Source organism: Aptenodytes patagonicus, chromosome 7 (genome assembly GCF_965638725.1).
Source record: "Aptenodytes patagonicus chromosome 7, bAptPat1.pri.cur, whole genome shotgun sequence".
Lineage (NCBI taxonomy): Eukaryota > Metazoa > Chordata > Aves > Sphenisciformes > Spheniscidae > Aptenodytes > Aptenodytes patagonicus.
The window spans coordinates 54,338,953-54,359,821 of NC_134955.1; the positions used below are offsets into that span (position 1 = coordinate 54,338,953).

The 20,869-nt window shown below is 35.6% G+C and overlaps 1 protein-coding gene across 4 annotated transcripts in view; it reads right to left on the reverse strand.

Annotated features, from left to right (window-relative positions):
* The window catches only part of TTC7B (tetratricopeptide repeat domain 7B), a 149,946-nt gene that overhangs the window by 102,102 nt on the left and 26,975 nt on the right, over positions 1 to 20,869 (reverse strand). For all 4 annotated transcript variants that reach the window (XM_076345269.1, XM_076345268.1, XM_076345271.1 and 1 more), the window contains 2 exons: positions 12,323 to 12,453; positions 9,992 to 10,113 (listed from right to left, as the gene is read on the reverse strand). In XM_076345269.1, the coding sequence (XP_076201384.1) occupies positions 9,992 to 10,113; positions 12,323 to 12,453 (253 nt within the window). The remainder of the gene's footprint in view (positions 1 to 9,991; positions 10,114 to 12,322; positions 12,454 to 20,869) is intronic.

Here is a 20,869-nt window from a genome sequence, read left to right on the forward strand (position 1 = left end):
TGCAATAACTTTCTAAAAGGTCTGACCAAATGGACAATGCTAAGTCTTCTGCACAACTGATGATGCTTCACATGGTTGTGACTAATGTCTGTTTTCCCTCAGGTTTAGGGAGGGGGGGGGGAAAGCATAATTTTAACCACAATTAGAAAAATGATGGATGTAATGCAATCCAAGTCACCTGAAGCAAACATCCTGGTAAGGTTTAGATATCTATCTCCAAAAGGCAACACAGTTGCAAATTCAGACAGTTCTGTTTTCCCTCTCAGGTTTCCCTCTCGTTCTTTCATAGTCACACTTTGAATATTCTCATAACACTGTATAATTTCCACAAAACATTGCTTATCACTGGGCATTACTTTCTGAATTACATGTAGAAAATCCTTTATTTCCTGCCAGAATCAAAACTACTAATTTTTTAAGCACTCTTCAATAAAAAAAAAAAAAAAGTATCATGATACATTTCTCGTTTTACTCATTGTTAACTCATGCAGACAGAAAAATCCCAGGTATCTCAAATTCACTACAGAAGATCATGTTTGCTTGATGCTTGAAGGTTCCTGATTGACGTTTGGGCTTATAAATGAAACATCTTCAGTGTGCCGTTACAGCTACACGAGCCTAGGTATTTGAAACAGCCCAATCAAGCAGCAATTCTTGCATTCATGCATTCAAAATGAAAACACTTACTGCCTAGACTGCAGTTCCACTGGTAGCTAAGTCTACCTAATGGTTCGCTACTGAAAGAGGAAGGTCTTATTCTCCTCATTCCCCTGTCTTGGTGTTTGTTCCCTTTTTCCACCATTCTTCCTTCTTCACATCTTCCTACTCTCACTTGCATGGCCCTATCTCTTTTCTCACAACCACACCAGTCATTATCACACCTTCCAGTGAATCAATTCATCTCACTAAAATGACAGAAAGCAGTAATTTCTTTTCTGTTTGTTTTCTGCTGTTTTGGAGAATGAGATGACTCCACAGAAGAGCCAAACAAATACCTGAACCAGCAAAAAGCAAACAAGAAAAATGCATACCAGGAGTGCAGGTATGGGGAAGATGAGAGCAGGTAACTTCACTTTACAGTGTCAGGATGCTACACATTTTGTTTACTACTTCTCTTGACACTACCACGTCAGCTCCTCCTCAGAATGTTCTTTCATATAAGTGTATATGTACAGCACACTACATACATGTATATATGTGCATGTGTATACGCTAAGTACCAGATTCAACTATTAAGGCACAAAGACCGGATTCATAAAAGGACTTCTCCAGTTACTGGAGACAGACTGTATTAGAAGTCTTGCCCTTTATCTCCTATTATTTTGCAAGTTTCTCCTTTCAAGCAGAGATCTAGTCAGAGGAAGAAATGGGGGTAGATTAAGAAGGTGCCAAAGAAAATCATAAACAAAAAAAGCCTATTCTTGAATTCACAAGAAGAAAGTGCTAAACATGCCAGGAAGTTTTACTAAGGAAATAAGTTAACAGAGGGAATAAAGTAAATAGAATTTACTCTGGTAACTATTTAATATTGTATTACACATCAGTCAATTTGTATGGTCATAAACTTTATAAAGTTATTTTATCTATATTTAAAAATATATAAAAACTCCTACAGAACTAGAAGGAAGAATGTGAAGCACCAACAGTGATTTTGTTTAGAATACCAAACTGAAGACCTAGGAGGCCACTCAGTTTAATATCAAGCCTGATAAAAGCATGGAGAATTTCAGCAGAGTGACCAACATGGGCATGGTTTTACAACCTGTCTTAAAGATTCAAAGGTCAGAAATCAGCAGCAGAAACCATAAAGTAAGTATACTCTGATAAGACACAAGATTTTAAGCAGCAACAAAACAGCTGGGTTGCATCAACGAAACATTTGATTGAACCCAAACAGCTAATCTGAAGCAACAGATCAAATATTTAACCAGAGACACTGCTGAGCAATGACAAACAAGGCCAAATCCTGTTCAGCCTTCCCAGTGGTGACACCGAAGAAGAGAAAGGGTGAGAGGAATAGAGAGCCACCCTTGCAATGAAAGCAAACTAGGGGCAACACCTATGAAGAATTAAGCTGATTTGTGAAGGGGGGATTCATTGACACTGTATGCCTGTCCAACATGAAAGCCAAAGAATAATATATTGGACAGCAGTGTGAAAACAGCAATACATAAGTGTGAAAAATGATAATGAAAATGAACCAGGGGAGGGAGAAGGAAAAAAGAAAAGAAAAACAAAACAAAACAAAACAAAACAAGAGGTTATCGAACCTCTGTTGATTTTCTAACTCTCTTGGTAACCCCTGGAGATGTTTAATTTTGAAGCTACTGCTTCTAGTTAGCTAGAGGTATTAAAATCAGAAGAACACGCACAGTTTTCCACTACTTTAAGTTGTTTATGTGCCATTTATTCATCAGTATAGTTAATAAGAGTTTTGTCCTTTTATTGCCAACTCTTGTATTTGCTATCAGGCTATTATACTAAAAAAACAAAGTAGAATGGAGGACAAGATTTCCTTTCCTCTTTTGCACACAATGGCAATTCTGAAAATGCTTACTAAGCTGTCTTTTATTTTTATACTCTTCAAATTAATCATGAACCAGCATTCAATGTAATTGAATACATTAACTTGGGGAAAGGCAGGGAAAGAGAGCCAAAACTCCCCAAATTCATACTATATACAACACACAAAATGTGAGTTGTATCTACAAACAGGGACAACACTTTCTGGAAAGAAAATCATATTCAAATACTTCAAAACATACAAGCAGAATATTTGTTAATTATCACCTTTCTTTATTCTCCTCCTCTGTTCATTCACTGCCAGTAAGAATTCATGCAGCATTCCTAAGCATGAGGCTTACAGCAACAGTTCTTTCAGGAAGGAGAACATAAGACCACCTTTATAAAACATCCTGCCAATAGTCTTATAAAAATATCACAGTGAAGTAAATGAGATTACTTCACTGCTGAGCTGCTTACCAGGCATGCATCTGTTTGAGTGTCATCTCTGAGGAGCTACCTGTTTCCAAAGAAACTCTGTTTTAAAATACCCACGCTGCTGTAACGAGGGGATTTAGTAAACAAAAACGCACCGAAATTTTGTCAAAATTATTTATACACACGCACTATGCTTATACACAGGACAGAAATAAAATGCACAAGGGCACTACCATACACCCAGAGAAGGAAGTATTACCTTCACCTTCTCATGCTTAAAATACAGCGTATCAAATGGGCACTCAGAAAACGGTCATTTGGGAAAGCGGGCCAGCATTGGAAGGGGAATTTGGGAGGCAGAAAAGGTCAGATCTAAGAGGTGTACCAAACCCAATCAAAACTATTTCAGTACAAACACCAAAATGCCTGCATGTCAACAAAAAAAAAAAAAAAAAAAATTACAAGCAATCCTCAGTAAACCAGCTGTGTAACACATTATCCTGGTGGTTACATATTTTAAAAGGAAAGGACGTGGAAATCAGGAGGTGGGAAGGGGAATTTTCCAGTATTCACCTGAATACATAAAAGTAAAGCTTGCCTGCCTTCCAAGCTTCAGCTGGTGGCTAGCATTTCTGTAAATGTATTATGTCTCCAAGGTACTCACAGCAGTGAATACTCACCACGGTCAGTCTAATACTGCTTTTTATCTTAAAAAATTAGAAACAACTTTGTAAATTGTTTGGCCAATGACAAGGAAATAATTTGAGTAATGGATACTTTGAAAGAATTGATGAGTTTTCAAATGCTTTTAATCTCAATAACAAATGAAAACAGACACACACAGCCTCAAACACCTGCACAGCATTCAGTTTTTCTTGGCACTGTACCAGTCTTCTGTTCACTGATTTTTGAATAGAAACACACTGTTACAATTTGAATGCTACAGCACTGCCTACAGCTTAAGTGTTGAAGAGTCAAATAACGTAATTCGGTAACTCTTTGCAAAGATAGCTTATGAATAGTTATTACTATTTAAAATAAAGATGGATCGTCAATTAGTACTAGTCTTTTTTTTTTTTCTTCAGAGCTCTGTACATTATTAGTCTCCTAGTTCTTCCAAGAGCCAGTTCCCTTTATCACCACTGTGACCAAAACACATGCACTCTTTCCTTGGCAAACTTACCTTAATGCTTAGCAAATCACTTTCTACTACTATCATAAAGAAACCTAGCACCAGTTAGTCCTCCTACCTGCTAATTTCCTCCTTTTGAAGTTAACAGGGTCAATCAACATTTTTGCAGTTAAAACCGACAGCTTCCATAATATTTAATCAGTTCAAAAACATGATTTCAATATGAAAAAAGAACTGATGTAATTAGTAACCAGTAATCCAAAACCCTGAAAAGCTCCATGCTAAACTATTACTAAAGCTTTAACAGAAATGGCCAAATGCTACATTCATAGAACAAAATCTTTCTCTTGGTGAAAATAACTATCATCCAGGTACAGCAACTAACTGTCCTTTAGAGAAAAATCAGTATTAACAGAAACTCAAAAGACTTAATTAGTTGTAGGTTACTGCAGCTCACATTCAGGTGATATATCTCATGAATATTGTTCACAAAACACCTAAGCCCCAAACTTCATCAGAATTTGAACCTCCATCTTTGGTGACACACAGAAGAACTGGCCAAGGCCCCGAGCAAGCTGCTCTGCACTGGCCATGTTTTGAGCAGAGGTTTGGCCCAGACGGCCCCTCGGAGTCCCTTTCAACCTGTATGATCCTATAAATGCATATCTTACAAGTTGCAAGGGAGGGACAAAAATATTCCCTCCCCAATTTAAGGCTCCAATACCATTTTGTTTGCTGCCCATCACAACACAACATAAAACCAAAACCTTGAATTTGATGCTTGCAAATGCAAGCAACAGCCACAGTCAGCAAGACTTGTACATGGGCTAAAAAATGCTAAGTATTGTCTCGGAAAAAGTGAGCTAGAGTCAGAATTCCAACTGCACATTATTAAAATTATCAAAATTCAAGATCAACTCAGATACTAACATTACTTTTTCAGTGTGCTTTGTATAACTTATTATTACAAAGGTTATTTGAGATTATTTTGAATAAAAGCGATTCCTTCATGTTTATATCCACCTTAGTCCTCCATGTAAAACTGCCAGATTTTCCATCTTTAACTTCACAGTGGAATCTTATTTTAAACTCTTGAAGTTAAGACACAATTCTGAGCAATAAGCACACAACACGGATTGAAAGAGAAAGCATTGTTGATGGATATTTTTTTCTGAATATCTGAAGGAATAATAATTTCCCCTCACATTCAAATAGATTCTGTTTTTTCAATGAAAACTAACAGAGTGAGAAGAGTATCTTAAATAAGTATGGGGAAAGCGTCTGATATGACAGATATTAAAATATCCTTTGAAACCACATTTTTGTTAGCAATCACAGAACAGTGATTTCTGTCTCTATCTTGAATATATTCTGCCTTAGTTTCCTAACCACACAAACATGAAAGTACTTATCTCCAGGACAAAGTTGTTTTGAAAACTGCAACAGAAGTAATTTCCAGTTTACTTTCCAATACAGCAGTGGTATCTCACATATAAACAATGCGATACTTCGTAGGATTTCAATGTTTTTGAATTTCATCTTACTTTCTATTCTTTATTTAATGACCAATTTGTTTTGAGACCGATGCAGGATATGCAACAAGATCTCAACAGATTCAGAGAGTGATGGGTAGCTAGCGCTATATTCTAATACAGTGGACAGCTGGTCATACAGTGTCTTGATGTGCATTTATGTCAAGCATTTACATGTGAGCGCTGTATAGGTATATATGTGCAACAAAAGTACTTATGGATTGTCTTCCATCCACTCACCCTCACTTACTAACATGAAAGCTATATTCCTATGGTATTCCTATTTGTGTTATGGTGGAAAAAGAAAAATAGATAAAAGAAACAACTTCTACGTAGACAAGTCCCTTACGTGAGTAACTCTAAGGAGGTTTTTTCCCCTGTTGTGCTTGTCACACATTTTGTAACCCAATAAAAATCAATTATATGCAGAAAAACTGGTTGGGTTTTTTTGTTTTGTTTTGTTTTGGGGAGGGTGTAATTTTCTACTGAGAAAAAGCCAGCCTCTGAGAATCAAGTTCATGGAGAAGGCTGGGAAGGTCGTGCTTCACTGCAGCTGTGCCAGCACAGGTAACGGCACCATGAGGAGTACAGATCTGGTCCAGGTTCCTCAGGCTTTGATTCAGCATGTGAACCATGATGGAGATTAGACCAAACTGCAGTCTGGATCCTGGACTCTGACAGAGCAATATCCTTGGAGAGGGGGCGAAATATAGGAGAAGCCACAAAAAAGAGCTCTGAAAGCTAGCTAAGTCTGGTTTTCACATGACAGCCACCTGATTTTAGACTCCAGTCAGAAAGCTCTTTTGCTTTAAGAGCATACACTTCCAGTATATTTCTGAACACTACTAGCTAAAAAATAAAAACCATTCACAATTTAAGTTTGTCTTGTTTATCTCATAATGTTAACACAAAGCAAATACTAGGATAGAAGGATTACTGGGTACGTAAATTGCTGTCCTTTCAGGAGCATTTTACTTGAAAATAGCTATGTTAAAGTACTAATGTCAAAGTTCCTATGCTCATAGCTTTTCTTGGAACAACATCAGGACTTTGAACTTCAATTTGAAATTACAAAGCAACTACTAGACTAAATGGAAGTTGCATAATCAGCCTGAAAGTCATTTAAAGTTACATATTTCAGAATGTTTTTTAAAAAGCACATAAACTCTACTTTAAGTTTTAGAACAGCTTCCTCAACTTCTTTGTTACTCATTTCCAAGCTGAAACGTTCCTCTGCTCCCAAGTGAAAAATGGGTACGCAGTTTGATTCTTTACTAAAATTCTGTACACTTTGGAAGAAAACATTAATTTCAGATTTGTGTCTTAATAGAGCACTAAAATAACATTCTTCCATTCAGACTATTGCCACTTGTTTTGTTTTGGTTTTTTTTTTAGGTAATTGCTTTTCCATGTATTTTCAAAATGCCAGCACTCAGCAGTTAGGCTAAGTTAGGTTTCAAACACTTTCTAGTTTTTCATACAAGATAATGCATACCTGAAAGATAGTCACTTAAACCTCTACAAAAACTTGATTTCTTGGCTTAAAAGAAAATCTCTGTACAGTTAGTGAACAAAGGGGAAATTTAAAGTGGATCAACTGGCTTTCTGGGTAGGCAGCAATACTCTCCACATTACTGCTAAAATTATGCTCTTCCAGCTAGTATAAAAGTTATCTTATTTGCTTTTCTAGTTTGTAACTGACACATGCACAAAAATGATGCTTCCACTTCTAGTGGAAGAAGTGTAATTAAAAGCAGTGATTAGCCAACTGACCCCTAGATATAGAACAACAAAAACCCACTCCGTAACAAGAGGACTTCAGACAAATTGAATTCTCCAGCAGATTTTGAGAGATGTTTATTAGTACTCATTGGAGGGGAAATGAAGTCTAAAAACCCACCAAAAAATCCGTATGATTTATGCACAGACATCTACGCAGACCTTTAAGCATGCTCTAACGTATAAATTACTATAGCCACTATGCTGGTAACAAGATAACATTTGAACTGACTCAAACCAATGCCAGGTTATAGTCTGGTGAAAGGAATTTTATTTTAGTTTCAACTCTTCTGAGTGTCAGCCTCACTTCATGAGCATACACAAATAAGAGATTCCACTGCATTGCAACATGAATAGCAGATTTAGTCTGCCTGTAAAAACAGACAGGCACACTTTTCCTCTTCTCCTTCTCCCCCATCACTCACAAGCAGTTAAACTCTAGTGATTCCCTGCCTCCTCCACAGGACTGAAGCCCTTTTAACATCTACAGCTTCAACTGCAGAAAAAGTTTATTTAAAAGAAATGTTTCAGTTTCTAAACTGCCTATATTAAAGATATCTACATTTCTTCTCCTTGAAAATGTTCATATAATCTTTACAATTTTAGATTAAATTCAAGCGTGAAGTATATTGCAAAGCTCAATGGAAAGATCTTGAATCTAATTTCTATAAACCTAACATCAGGAGAGATGACAAATTTAAAAACCAAGCGAAGCATCCTTAAAAGAAATTTATTAAAACACATGCTATAAATTTGTCACTATTAGAAAAGTATATATTTAAAGTTCTGTTCAGTTCTGGTAAACCCAAGTTAAAAACTAAAAAAAACAAAGAAGGGACCCATAAAAGCAGCAACATAACTAGCAGCCTGAAACAATGACCATAATAGGAAATCTTGAAAGAATTGGGATTGGCTCTAAATTAAGAAAGGAAACTAAAGGATATAATGGCAGGAATATGTAATATAATGATTGGCACAGAGCTATTTTTCCTAACACCTCGCTTCCTCTCGTACCACAAAAAAAAGTAGCACTGGCCAATGAAACTGGAAGAAGAAATTTAAAATTAAATATATAATGTGTAATTAGCTTGTAAACGGCAAGCGACCATTGTACTGAAGACTGCAAAAAAGATTATATGCTTACGTAGGAGGTAACAAGAACACCACCAGCTTCATTGTGAAGGATTAAAGTGTACACGGAACACAATCAACCTGTCAAAGTTCACACCAGACCAACTGATATGGTCAGGGAAAAACATTCCTATGGGCTGGATGTTGCTTAATAACCCACTGCATGACTTTTTTGTGGGGTTGTTTTTTGTTTTCTTAATTAATCTTCATCTGCTATGCCTATTGCTGATTGCTTTTAGGCACAACATGTCAGATTAAATGGACCATTTCCATTCCTGGCCTTCAATCAAAATTCTCCAAAATGTGGAATTTTTAGCTTATTCTTAACCACGATTGCCACTGGGATTCTTTCTCTACATATATTTTATTTATCTTTTGTGCAGGCATGAAAACAGAAATTTTATTTTTAGCTCTGGTAAATGAAAAAAATTAACTTTCAGAACATTTCACTCCTCCTGCAATCAAATGATGAAAACAGAACTAAAATGTAACTCTCAGATCATGTGTTATTGCAGCACTACTTCATTACTTTAAGAATGAGATTTCAAAAGCTTAGTGATCATTTCCATGCTGAAATCCCTGAACCGTTTGAAAACCTGGATAGCTTTTTGTCACCCTACCATCAGTACATTAAAATCTCAAACTCTTTACAGACACTGCATGATCTCCCTTCATCTCCTGTTTATTTGAAAGAATAAGAAACGTTTTTGGTATGAAACAGTAGTCCTATCAAGAGTTCCAATATTTCAATCAAACCACATTTTCCTAGTAAAATAAGAAGCCCTGCAAACAAATTTTTAAACTATGTGATTTCAACAACAAATGTCAGAAATGTACTTAAAAAACATTTGTGCCAAGTTTTGAAGCTCTTAAAAATGGAGAGTTGTATTCCTTTTTTCATTTTCTGTAATACCAGAATTTATTTTTAGGCTTTTAAGGGAAGCCTTATTTAAAATAAAATAAAAAGGATCTCCCACGCACAATCTAAAAGGATCTATAGAGCAGGTACAATGGAGATTGTATACTTGTATACATACTGTTGATCTTCATGCACATTTATCCTGCAGCATAATGTTAAAATAAGTGATAACTGAAGAGATTTGGAAAAAATTACAAAATCAAAATTATAAAAATCAAGAGTTTCAATATGTTGTCAATCACTTTCTAACAGCGTCTAGTAATAAAGTAAAAGCAATTTCAAATAGTTAAAGTTTAAGGTATTTTAAGTTCTCACATTTAGTAAGTAAAAATATAAAATGCTTTCTGTTTAATATACTTTGATTAAATTATTTTACAATGTGTAAATAAATACAATATGGGCAGCCTTACTATTTCAATCAAAATGTTACTACTTTATTAATGTTAGGCATCATGACTACACAATCCACAATTGATAAAAATGATGATGCCCGGTTAGATCACAAATACAAAACCTAAACAAAAGAGCAAACAAAAAAAAAGGAGAATCAAATCTTACCCATTCTTGAAATATAAAACATGTGCTCTTTGAAGTCCCGTTTCCAAGAAAAAACCAAGTTCTTGTTCATGTGCAGTGGGCCCTGGCTTAGGGCTTCTGTTTTGTATATTGGCATTAATTAGCTAAGAGAACAAAACAAAAAGGAAAAAAATGTATTTAGAAAAAAAATAAAAATCAAGTTTTGTGGACTTTTACACAGAAGCTAATACTTAATGTTGGAGAAGTCTTTTTCATTTGTAGGCAATGGCTAGTAGAATATTTCTATCCTTACCTCCGTTCCCACCTAAATATAAATCTTTTTGCTCTTGGATATACTCTTAAAGGTAATTTCTTCACCAAGCAGAAATGCCACTAAGAAACGTATTATAATACTTTTTCAGAAATTTTTGTGAAGAATGGTATACAAAAGAGAAGTGTATGAAAAAGCATATTTGCAACCTTATTCAGTAGCAGGAGGTGATGGTATTCAAAACCTAAAACCCTGTTAGGTTAGGAAAGACTGCTGCAGAAAGCGGTAACAAGATTAAAAGTGATCTCCAGAGTGATTTCCAAAAAACAATTTAGAAATAACTTATTTGTATTACACCAACATTAGAAATGCTCTCTCAAAATGGAGAGCTATCAGCTTTCATTTGCCTTCATATTCACCACACAGTCTACCAGCCACTAAAAGACAATAACAAAACAAACAAAAAACCCAAAGAAAAAAAGAGAAAAAATGTGTATGTATTTAAAAAACAGTGTGAATTACTTTTCTTTCCCCCATCACATCAAGCTTTTCCTTCCCCTTCCTTTTGCTTGTGTGACCCTAACTGTATCTAATAACCCCTTCAAAGACAACTGCCAAATGACAGACCTGAGGCTTGTAAGCAACAGGTCTGAAAAAAGAGGGTCAGACTGATACTGCTAGCTTGCTTCCTTCTAATAGTATTCACAAGCCAAAGAATAGAGCCCCAAGTGCATTGTCTTTTGTTCAGACATATCTCAAAGTCTAAATAAAATGCAGTAGTGTGTAACTCCTAGAAACAAAGGGTACCACAAATTTTCTTTTCTTTAAAAGAAAGTATTTATAACACTTGAAGGGTTGCTGCTAAGTGGTAAGAAACAGAAGACGAGGTTAATGGTGTAAATGAAAACAAGAGGAGGAAATAAAAGCCTATGTATCCCTTTAAATTCAGACAAAGCCTGAAGCTTTTAAATCATGAAGCGTTACGCTCTTTACAAATAAAAAGCCTAACTTTAACTTTCCATAATTCATAGTCCATAACTTATAAAATGGGAGGAAAAAAAGAAAACAGTAACTTGCCTAATATTCTGCAGAGCTGTTTGTAGGTTATATTTTGTCTAACATTAAGAAGCTCAGATATATCAGCTTTCATCAAGAAAAAACAGGTCTTCTACATACCTAGTACCTCAGATTTTTGGTTATCTTTCTACTCATACCTAGTATGAAAAGTAGAGCGACTCTGGAGTCCAGATTCAGATGTAGACGACTGTCTCTTTAGGAAAAAATATCCAAGTACTTCTAACAGTAACTGTAGTTTCATACATACAGTGAGTAATATATTAATGAGATAAAATGACAAATGGGCTACCAAGACTGAGAACATTGTCCTGATCCAATTTATAGAACTATTAAGATTTATCTCAAGTTCACCTATATTTTAAAATCGTATGTTTTTCTGGCTTTAATATCTGGTGATTTTTTCATTGTCCCAGGATTGTGCCTATTAGTTGAAGCAAACGCACTTTCAGTTACTATTTCTGGACACCCCACTGATACGTCAAGCGTCTTGTTGACAGGTACAATGTTATTTCAGAATTTTACCTTCAAGTAGTTTTATAAAGAAGATTTAAGAGCAGTGAAGTTATTGGCTCCAAATAAACATCGACAAGATCAATTTTGCTTCATTTTGAAATGAATTCTTTTTAAGAATTATCTGAAAATCTAGTAAGTATATACATACATACAATGTACATATTCCCATATGTGTGTTTGAAAGACACCATAATCCCATGTTCATAAATGAACTACCATATGGTAACACAGGCCACAGATCAGCATCTTGACTATACATAGTAGTTCGGAGGAGCTCTGTCCCTCTTCAGACTACTAGCACTATTTTCTGAGGTCTGAATAAGAGAACAGTCAGAAGGACAGATACTAGACATCCATGAAGGCACACTGATTTATTGCCCAATTGTAAGTGTGCATTGAAGTACTAAGAAAACAAACACATCATCTAGTTGAGTTACCAAAATGCTGGTAACACCACATCAATGAAAGACGAGCCACGCAATTCTTCAATTAAGCAAATCATCCCAGCTTACCCTTTCTATCTCCTGAAGGTACAGAAGAGCAATATCCCCAGCCTTCTCATAGCATGTAACAATTTCTTGTTCACGGTCCACATGGAGGTTGCTAGCTGAAGAAGAAATTGGCAACTTCTCAAGACAGAGACCTGGGAAAAAGAAAAGAATTCAAATGAAGCATTAAAAAATAATGTCATATAATACTATACCGCAAAAATAGTCCAGGCTAAGCCCCTTTGATCAGGAGAAGAAACAAAGAAAAAAAAAAAATTACCAAAAACTTATGAAGGTATGGTCCTCTGATAGAGATGTTAATAAATATATAAATAACAGTGACTCCTCCTTAATAATTATAAAACCAGAAGCAGCAATTTTTTTTAAAGCAATTTTGATTTAAAAGACATTATGACAGTCTACCACGAAAATGCCTAGTGTCCTTCTATACCAGTTTTAAATTACTGAATACATCTTCACTTTCCAGAGTGATCACAGAAACCAAGGCAGGGTGAAGAAAGGCACTCAAGGTAATACTAAACTTAGTAACTGTACAAGGCAGAAGCACCTATAAAAACAAATACATTTTCAAAAAAAGTAAGAGGTTAGGAAGTGTAATTTTTGTATTTAAATTTAGTAAGAGATAGCTCACTCTCATCAAGGCACAGAAGTCTTTTCCTCTCAGGACTTCATTAAACTTATCCAACAAATACATTATCTGGTGCTTTGAAGAAAAAAAAAAAAAGTCTTTGCTTGTCTAAAATAAAAACCCGACAACTCTTACCAATCAATGCTATCTTCTACACAAGCCACTTCTATTACAGTTGTTTTCAAGATAATTAGAGAAAACAGCTGGAAAGGATCTTGAGAACACTAATCCGTCTATCAGACCAAGGAATCAACCAACCCCAGACACTTGTCTAACCTGTTCTTAAAAGCCTCTGACAACAGGGACGCCTTGGCCTTCCTATGTAAATTATTATAGAGCTCAACTATTCTCACAATTAGTATTTTTACCTAATACCTAGATCTCCCTCCCTAGATTAATTACTCCTAGTCGTCTTCACAGAGAGATCATTCCTTTCTCTACAAAACATTTTTTCAATGTTTATCTAGATAGAGACAGACATGCTTGCAACAAAGAATGTCAATTCTCACTCATTTATCTTTTCATGCTTCCTTGACAGCTAATCATTTTTATCTCCTCTGGACACTCTCCAACTGGTTACCTCTATCTTGAGACACTGTGCCAAAACTGGATACACTGTTCCACTTGAGCCTCAATAGCACTGAGCAGAGAAGATGAAAGACTTCCTGGTTTTGATATAGGATACTTTAAAAAAAAAAATACAAATCAGCAGAACTTTAGTGCCTTCCCTTACATATTAGTAAAACATTCTCTTCTGTTTATGATCTGCAACAGACCACCCGATCATATTATACAAGCCAACTGCCTCATCAGTTACCCCATCTTATGTTTATTTGAATAATTATTTGTATTTGAGGAGTAGCACTTTCCACGTGTTCTTAAGAGATGTATTTCAGGTCATTCTTCCAGCTTGTCAGCAGTCAGTGCTGATCCTAAAGTGCTTTCAACTGCTCCCACATTAATATAATTCACAATTTAAATGACCATATTGTCAAGTCATCATCCAAGGTTTTCAGAATCCATTGCTGGAGAAACTAAAAACAAAAACAACAACAAAACACATAGTTATATATTGGGCAGATGCCTGTAGAATGCCAGGTAGTACAAACCCCTAGTTTGGAGAATAGTTTATCAAAGGATTTCTGTCCATCAGTAATGTAAGGTGGGGACAGTATGTTTCATTGGAATGACAAGAGTTTTCCTACTAAAACAACTTCGGAAGACACAGACATGGAATCTGGAGTTTATTTATAGATAAACTCAAACTATGCAATATTTGTGACCTCCAGATTCTTTTAAAACATCTATTAAGTTTCAGTATCTCCCTGTAGAAGTATAACTCATCTGTATAAAAAAACATCAAGCCATATTTCAGGCTTGAGAGGATGCCTTAAGTCTGAATCAGAGTTTGTTGGCCACCTTTACCCACCAATCCACGCTTTTACCAGTACAAACAACATATATCCCACCGCTCTATTTACTAGCTATATATCCAGTTAAGACAAAATCCTGACTCCAGTACTAACTGCTCTGCTAAAGACAAAATAAAATTCAATATACTTTTCAAAAACCTATACATTCCTCAAGAGCAGCAAACACATAAGTAGTCCGTCTCTTAAAAACCTGCCAAACCTGAGTACAACAGACACTGGACTTTTCTAACACGTTATGGTTTTCACCTAACATATCTCTAAAAATAAACTATATTTGAAAATAGTCTAGAGTAGCCTATGCTAATCTGCTTTCTTGCAATTTTTCAATCAAATAGCAAATATCCGAGAGGTTTTTTTGCTAATTGTAAGTCATAGACCCAAAAGCAGCAAGATTAAACTATAGAAAAAGGCCAGTTATCCTGCTACTGCAGTAGGCTTGAACTGACCCTCTGATAAGAAGATCTAAATGTAAGGTTGATGCTGAATAGAAAGTTTACAGTGTCCTACACAAACACCTTCAAAGTCAGACTTAGAGGTGACCATAAAATACAATAAATGAGCTGCAATAAAAATGTCAAATGACTGAAAGCATCAGATAGTTGGTAAGCTGATCACTCCTCCCCACTCCTTCTCTCCCATGACATGAACTGCCAGTGCCCCACAGTAATCCTCCACTACATGAAACATATTACTCAACTGGCTATTTGTAGATTTGACTTGGATTTATTATTTCTATTTTTATACTCTATGGCCACAACTATAATCTTTTTAATCTGAAAAACTCACTGTAAGAACATTCCCTCATTTTAGCCGAGAATTTTCTTTAAGATATGAAAGTGCCTCAGTGCTCTGCCAGAAACTTTAATTAATGCAGAAGGGAAGTACACAATTCCAAGCGTCCTTTGATGAAGTATATAATACTATTTCTCAGGGTAACTTTTTTATACAGCTAGTATTCACCGTATTTTTCCTGGTGTATTTATTACAACCCAGGAAAAGTATGTCTATTTTAAGCATATAATGCACGAAGCAGGAAGTTCATTTGGAGAACTATCCTGAAATGACAACTTAACAGGATGGTTTGGACACTTTATTTGGTTTGATGACACAAGGAATAATTACAATTCAATACTGTATTGAAAATGAAAACATATCAACTAGAAGAAAAACCCAGAATAAATTATTATTTCTGTAACAGGTTACCTGTTTATTTTTTTCTTAAATACAGATGAAATTTAAGAAATAATATATTAAAGTACATAAAAGTATTTTTTAATTCTAAATAGGTATAAATAGCAACACAGCAATAACAACCACCTAATATACTGCCCACTTCTTTGTGAGAATACTGAGAGATGATAAAAAGTGAATTAAAATAAGGGATTATTATATTAAAGCAAGTGGTAACTTGAATTGAGAAACATGAATTTCAAAGAAATACATATCACCCTAAATTATCTGCTGAAGACTATTGTATATATTCAGACAGGTCAGTTCTCCCCTTTGTGCTTGTTCCCACACCTGCCAGGCAGGAATCTCTGCTATTCTCCCTCAGAAGGGCAGGAATTTCTTTAACTGTTTATAAACTTTTTTGAGATATTCGGAAGAGAGGTACATGTTACTGCTACAAAATACTACTGCATTTGTTGTAAAGGTCATAGCTATTGGTTTATTTAATTTTATTGGTTATTTTGTTTTATTCTGCATTCAAGAATATCACATCAATTGGTATCACAAGTTGACTTTGATACTCATGGCTTTTAAGTTTAAGCCCTTCCAGTCAAAATCACCTTCAAGTAAAAGCTTCCAACAAACTGGGTCAGTTTTATTTTGGGAAGACACTTATCTGATACATATCTAGTCCTGATATCAAGCAAGATGACTCCTGAGGGAAAAGAAATTGAGAAGCAGTGAAATGAATACGAGTCCATACTAGTTAAGCTTACATGTTTTGCAAAGTAACTCTAAAATTGCTTGTCTAAAGACTAGAACAGCAACAAACAGTATTTGGACAAGAAAAGAGTATGCCTGATATTTAAGTTACATGATAAATTGCAAAGGTTTTCTTTAAATCTTCAAAAACTTCATAAATTGTCCGTGTTTTGTAAAAGATTCAGAAAGCAAACAGTAGATAGTTTTGTCACGTATTCCAAGTGGCATTCTTGTGTCTATGGTCTCAAAGCAGTGGTCAAGGTTATGCCAAGAAAACTATTTCATTTTTACAATACAAGAGCAGACCAGCCCTACCACCACATATGCACACACTAACCACTACCCAAAAAAGAGGACTCCTCAGTAAGAACGAGTAACAAACTAACAATTTTTAAGAAGTCCCCGTGCAATAGATTTGCTTATTCTTACAGAACCAACTGTTTTTATGTTAAGGACAATGACAGTAATTACTTTTCATTTAGAAACCACTTAAACAAAAAAAAGCAGACTTATAACTTTTGTAGGAAAACTGATTAACTAACACTCCCATTTCATCATACAGAGTAAAACAAAAATTACTCTAAGGTCAAAAGGGAATCCACAGCACAGTTCAGATCTTTACCAAGTACTCCTACTACCCAGACCACTACTGAGACCATTAAAAAAAAAAATCCCACAAGGCTGAGAAAAGCCTATCACATTTACTGCATTGTATATCTGAGGATTTTCCAAGATGCCAGACAGCACCTTGTCTGTATAAGTGCTACTAAATTTTAGAGACCACAAATAATAATGGATCTCGTGGCTTATCTACTGTTTTCAGTAGACAAGCCAAAAGGACAGAGGAAAAACAGTGAAAGACTACTTTACACTTAAGTAAATAAAAATGCTTTTGTGAGAGAGGAAGAGTTGCGTCCATAGACAAAGATTTCTGGGTTTGCTTCCTGTTTCCCTTAAACGGACACATAAAATCCAAGTATGTTTTAGTATACAGCACTTACGCTTCCCTATAAGATAAGCAAAGCAACACTGGTTAAGTGTTCCAAATGCTATAAACACAAAAAACCCCTCTCATCTCCTTTTAAAGAAACTTCATATTTAGCTTATATATTTAGAACAAACAATTATATAGACTATGGCAAATATTTACTAGTCATTTTAAAAGAGGAACTGAAACAATCTAGAGTTACTGCTATCAAGGAACTCCCACAGTTTATTTCTGAACTTAGAACGAACACTGCTAATCTCACTGAAGGGAAGGACTTACTTCTAGAAGTCCTCAGTTAAAGATTGTGACTTGCTTGCAGAGGTTTTTTTTAGAAAGCAAAGCATGAATTTTTTTCCTCTTCAATTCCCTACTGGTATTTGTAAAGTAATTATTATAAAGGAAAGGAGGAAAAGTAAGAATAGAGAGTAGGGAAATATATTTATAATAAATTACCTCTTACTTTCACAGTTACTGCAGATACCCTGTCTTAGTAGGAACTGCCTATTTCTTTAGACGATCTAAGGAAACACAAACAATTCATTTCTCTGATTTTTCAAGTACCTTGTATTGCTCGTCCCCCCCATGCCAAGACACAGAGAAAAAAGTCTCCAACAACTGTCAAGATGCTAGTTTCATACCCAATTAGCTTTCCAGAAAATGCATCAGAAAGAAAGTGAATACCCCCTTCTCTCAACATAGTTGAATTTAAGGGAAGCTGCTCTGGCTAGCCACTCTTTTAAACACAGACTACTTACAGAGAACTAAATCCATTCTAGATGAAACCCAGAGCAACATAAGCACAACTTCCCAGAGCTGAAGACAGCATTTTATCATGTATGCTCATACTGCAATGTCATTTCATTAGTACGACTTTACTAATACCATAGTTATGCTAGTGCTTCTAAGTGTCTTGAAGTTTCTTAAAGTTAAAAAGAAAAAAAAGCAAAAAACAAAACAAACAGGAACACTCATCTCTTTTCTGAAGTGAACACCTACTTATTAATCCAAGCAGTCAATAGAACCGTAACAATATTTGGGGATTTCTTGTAATATCATCTGAGATAACTGTTGTGAGATGATTGGTTGCACTTTTCCTCTAAATGTAACGACACTCAAATCTTTGCATTTTCTTAAAAGCACAAAATAGACTTTTATAATATTTTTAAACAGAAGAGATCAGTATTTTCAGATGCATTTGTTTCTTACAAACCATGTGCCAGCCAATTCTTGATTTCCAGTACAGCCCTTTGACAGACAAGCAACTTCTGGAGAGGCTGAAAAAGTTCAAACTAGAGATAAAAGCTGGGAAAAGGGACTGATAATTGTTGTAGATCTTGGAGCGAGTGAATCTCTGATAAACCCTCCCCAAAGCAGAAGAGCTGCACATCAGTATATAAAGTGGTCGTTGAGGAAGCTGTTCGCTCAGGAGAAAGGAGATGGTTCAACTACAGAATTTATACTGAATTGTTTTTCTGTTTATTGTCAGGATTGCTCCTACAAGCACCTCTGAGGAAAAAAGACCAGGCACCACTGTGACACTGGTTCTTCCCATGACATGAGAAAAAAGGCCAGAATCACTGATTTTAATTTTGGCCCAACATTTTCTCCCACTCCTCACCCTGCCAAAAGGCAAGATTCTGAAGAAACTAAGAACAAGAAAAACACACCACCAAAACACGCAAGTCGTAAAGATGCCTATTTTAATACGAAGCAAATTAACTTCATTTCATTATTTTAATTTCAAATACTGGAGCTAAAAGCAGCACTGAGGAAAGCAGGACAAACCCCTGGCTTCCCCCCTAGTCCCTGCTCCAGCAGGGCAGAAGTAATAAAAATAGACAGGGGAAAGCCAAGCTTTAACAGACAAAGTTTGAAGTACCTATGGCACAGGCTTCCTAGACATGGTCTGCAAACGGCTTGCTGACAGTCTGCAACATTTGCACAGCCATATAGGAGGAGGGAACTTAAGGAAGTTGAATTCTTGACCCATTGCCTAATGAGGCTAGAGATCCCCGGCATAATTACTGAAACAGTTTTCATTTAGCATTCTTCCATGAAGAGCTGCTTGGTGTCTGCTGACACAGGCTAGCAGTGCACAAGATCTCATTACAATTGTATATGACTAAAGTTAAGTGCAGCATCTTTTGCGAAGTGCAAAGTAGCAATTCACATGCACCTGACACTTCCACTGAACCTAATGAGTATTTCCATGTTTCTGTAAATAGAACTAATTAATAGCCAATCATTTAACTTGGTAAATGCAACATTAAATTTGAATATGGGTCAGCAGCAGTAAAGACAGTCTCACCTTACTCAACATACATCATCTAAATATAAACACAGTTATTTGAGCAGGCAATATGAGACGTAAAACGGTCTGCAGCAATAAGGCTACAATCCTGTAATGTCACAGTCTAACTTACATACGACATCCCTCACATACTTAACAAGAATTTGTTACTGTAATACAACACAGCCATCTTGACAGATACCTGCAGTAGTCTACTAATCTATTGCACTATAGTAAATACAAACACAATTTATTTACTAAAATCAAGTTTACAAATTTGTAGACCTAAAGAAATGTCAGACCTGTAAATTGCTATGCCCATCTGTAAGCATTTGTAGAAAGATCCACTAATTTGTAACGCCAAGTATTACAAATTCATTTTTCAATCATGTCTTTTGACTTATGCAGCAGTATCAGAATCATGTTACCTAAGATTTCAATAAGCTTATTTCCCAGTTAAATATATACTTGTTATTTGAGTTACTGACAAGTTGCACCTCCCCAAATTAACACCTCGATATCCCACTGTGCATGCATCTCATCTCTGCTTCCATAAGCAAACAAAAATTGCTTAGAAACATAGGAGATATTGCCATGCACAGTATTTGAATAATGCCTACGTGTGCTTTCCAGTATATTACCTCATTCATATACTGCTGAAAACTTGCAGAAACTTAATTGTCCTGTTCCCAGAGGCCATATCCCTAGGAGAATATTAGCTTCAGCCATTATTAAAATGGATTCTAAATATATGCTTCTATATGGTAAGAGCGTATACAGAATGTTTTCTGGTTGGTTTTGTAAGAGAAGGGAGTAGGAATGTTGGAGCTAGCTACACAAGCCTAACCTGAAAAAGTCATACATATACAGTCTTTAATTACTTCTTTATGGATTCATAACTTGTCTTATTTCAATTCTTCGTAAGTTAAGATTTTCCTCAGTCTCAGAATTGAGCATTGCCAATTAAACTGATCTAGTAAAGAAAGTAAACAAATGGATACTAAAAAGACAAAATTAACCTCATAACAAGGGAACCTGCTCGCCTTATCGGAAGGTAGTCGTTCCTAAGCAGATACTTAAATATCAAATATGTAATACAGCCAGAAATGTGCAAAACCCCTCTACATTTTACTTTGAACGAAGACTTGCCACCACAACCTCAAGACTGTCCTTCACTCCTCCTCCCCTGCCCAGCCTCATTTCTTAGCTTTGCTCTTGCTGCATAAGACACCTCTAGTAACAGATACCGATGCTAAGCTACATCTGTGGCAGAAGGAAA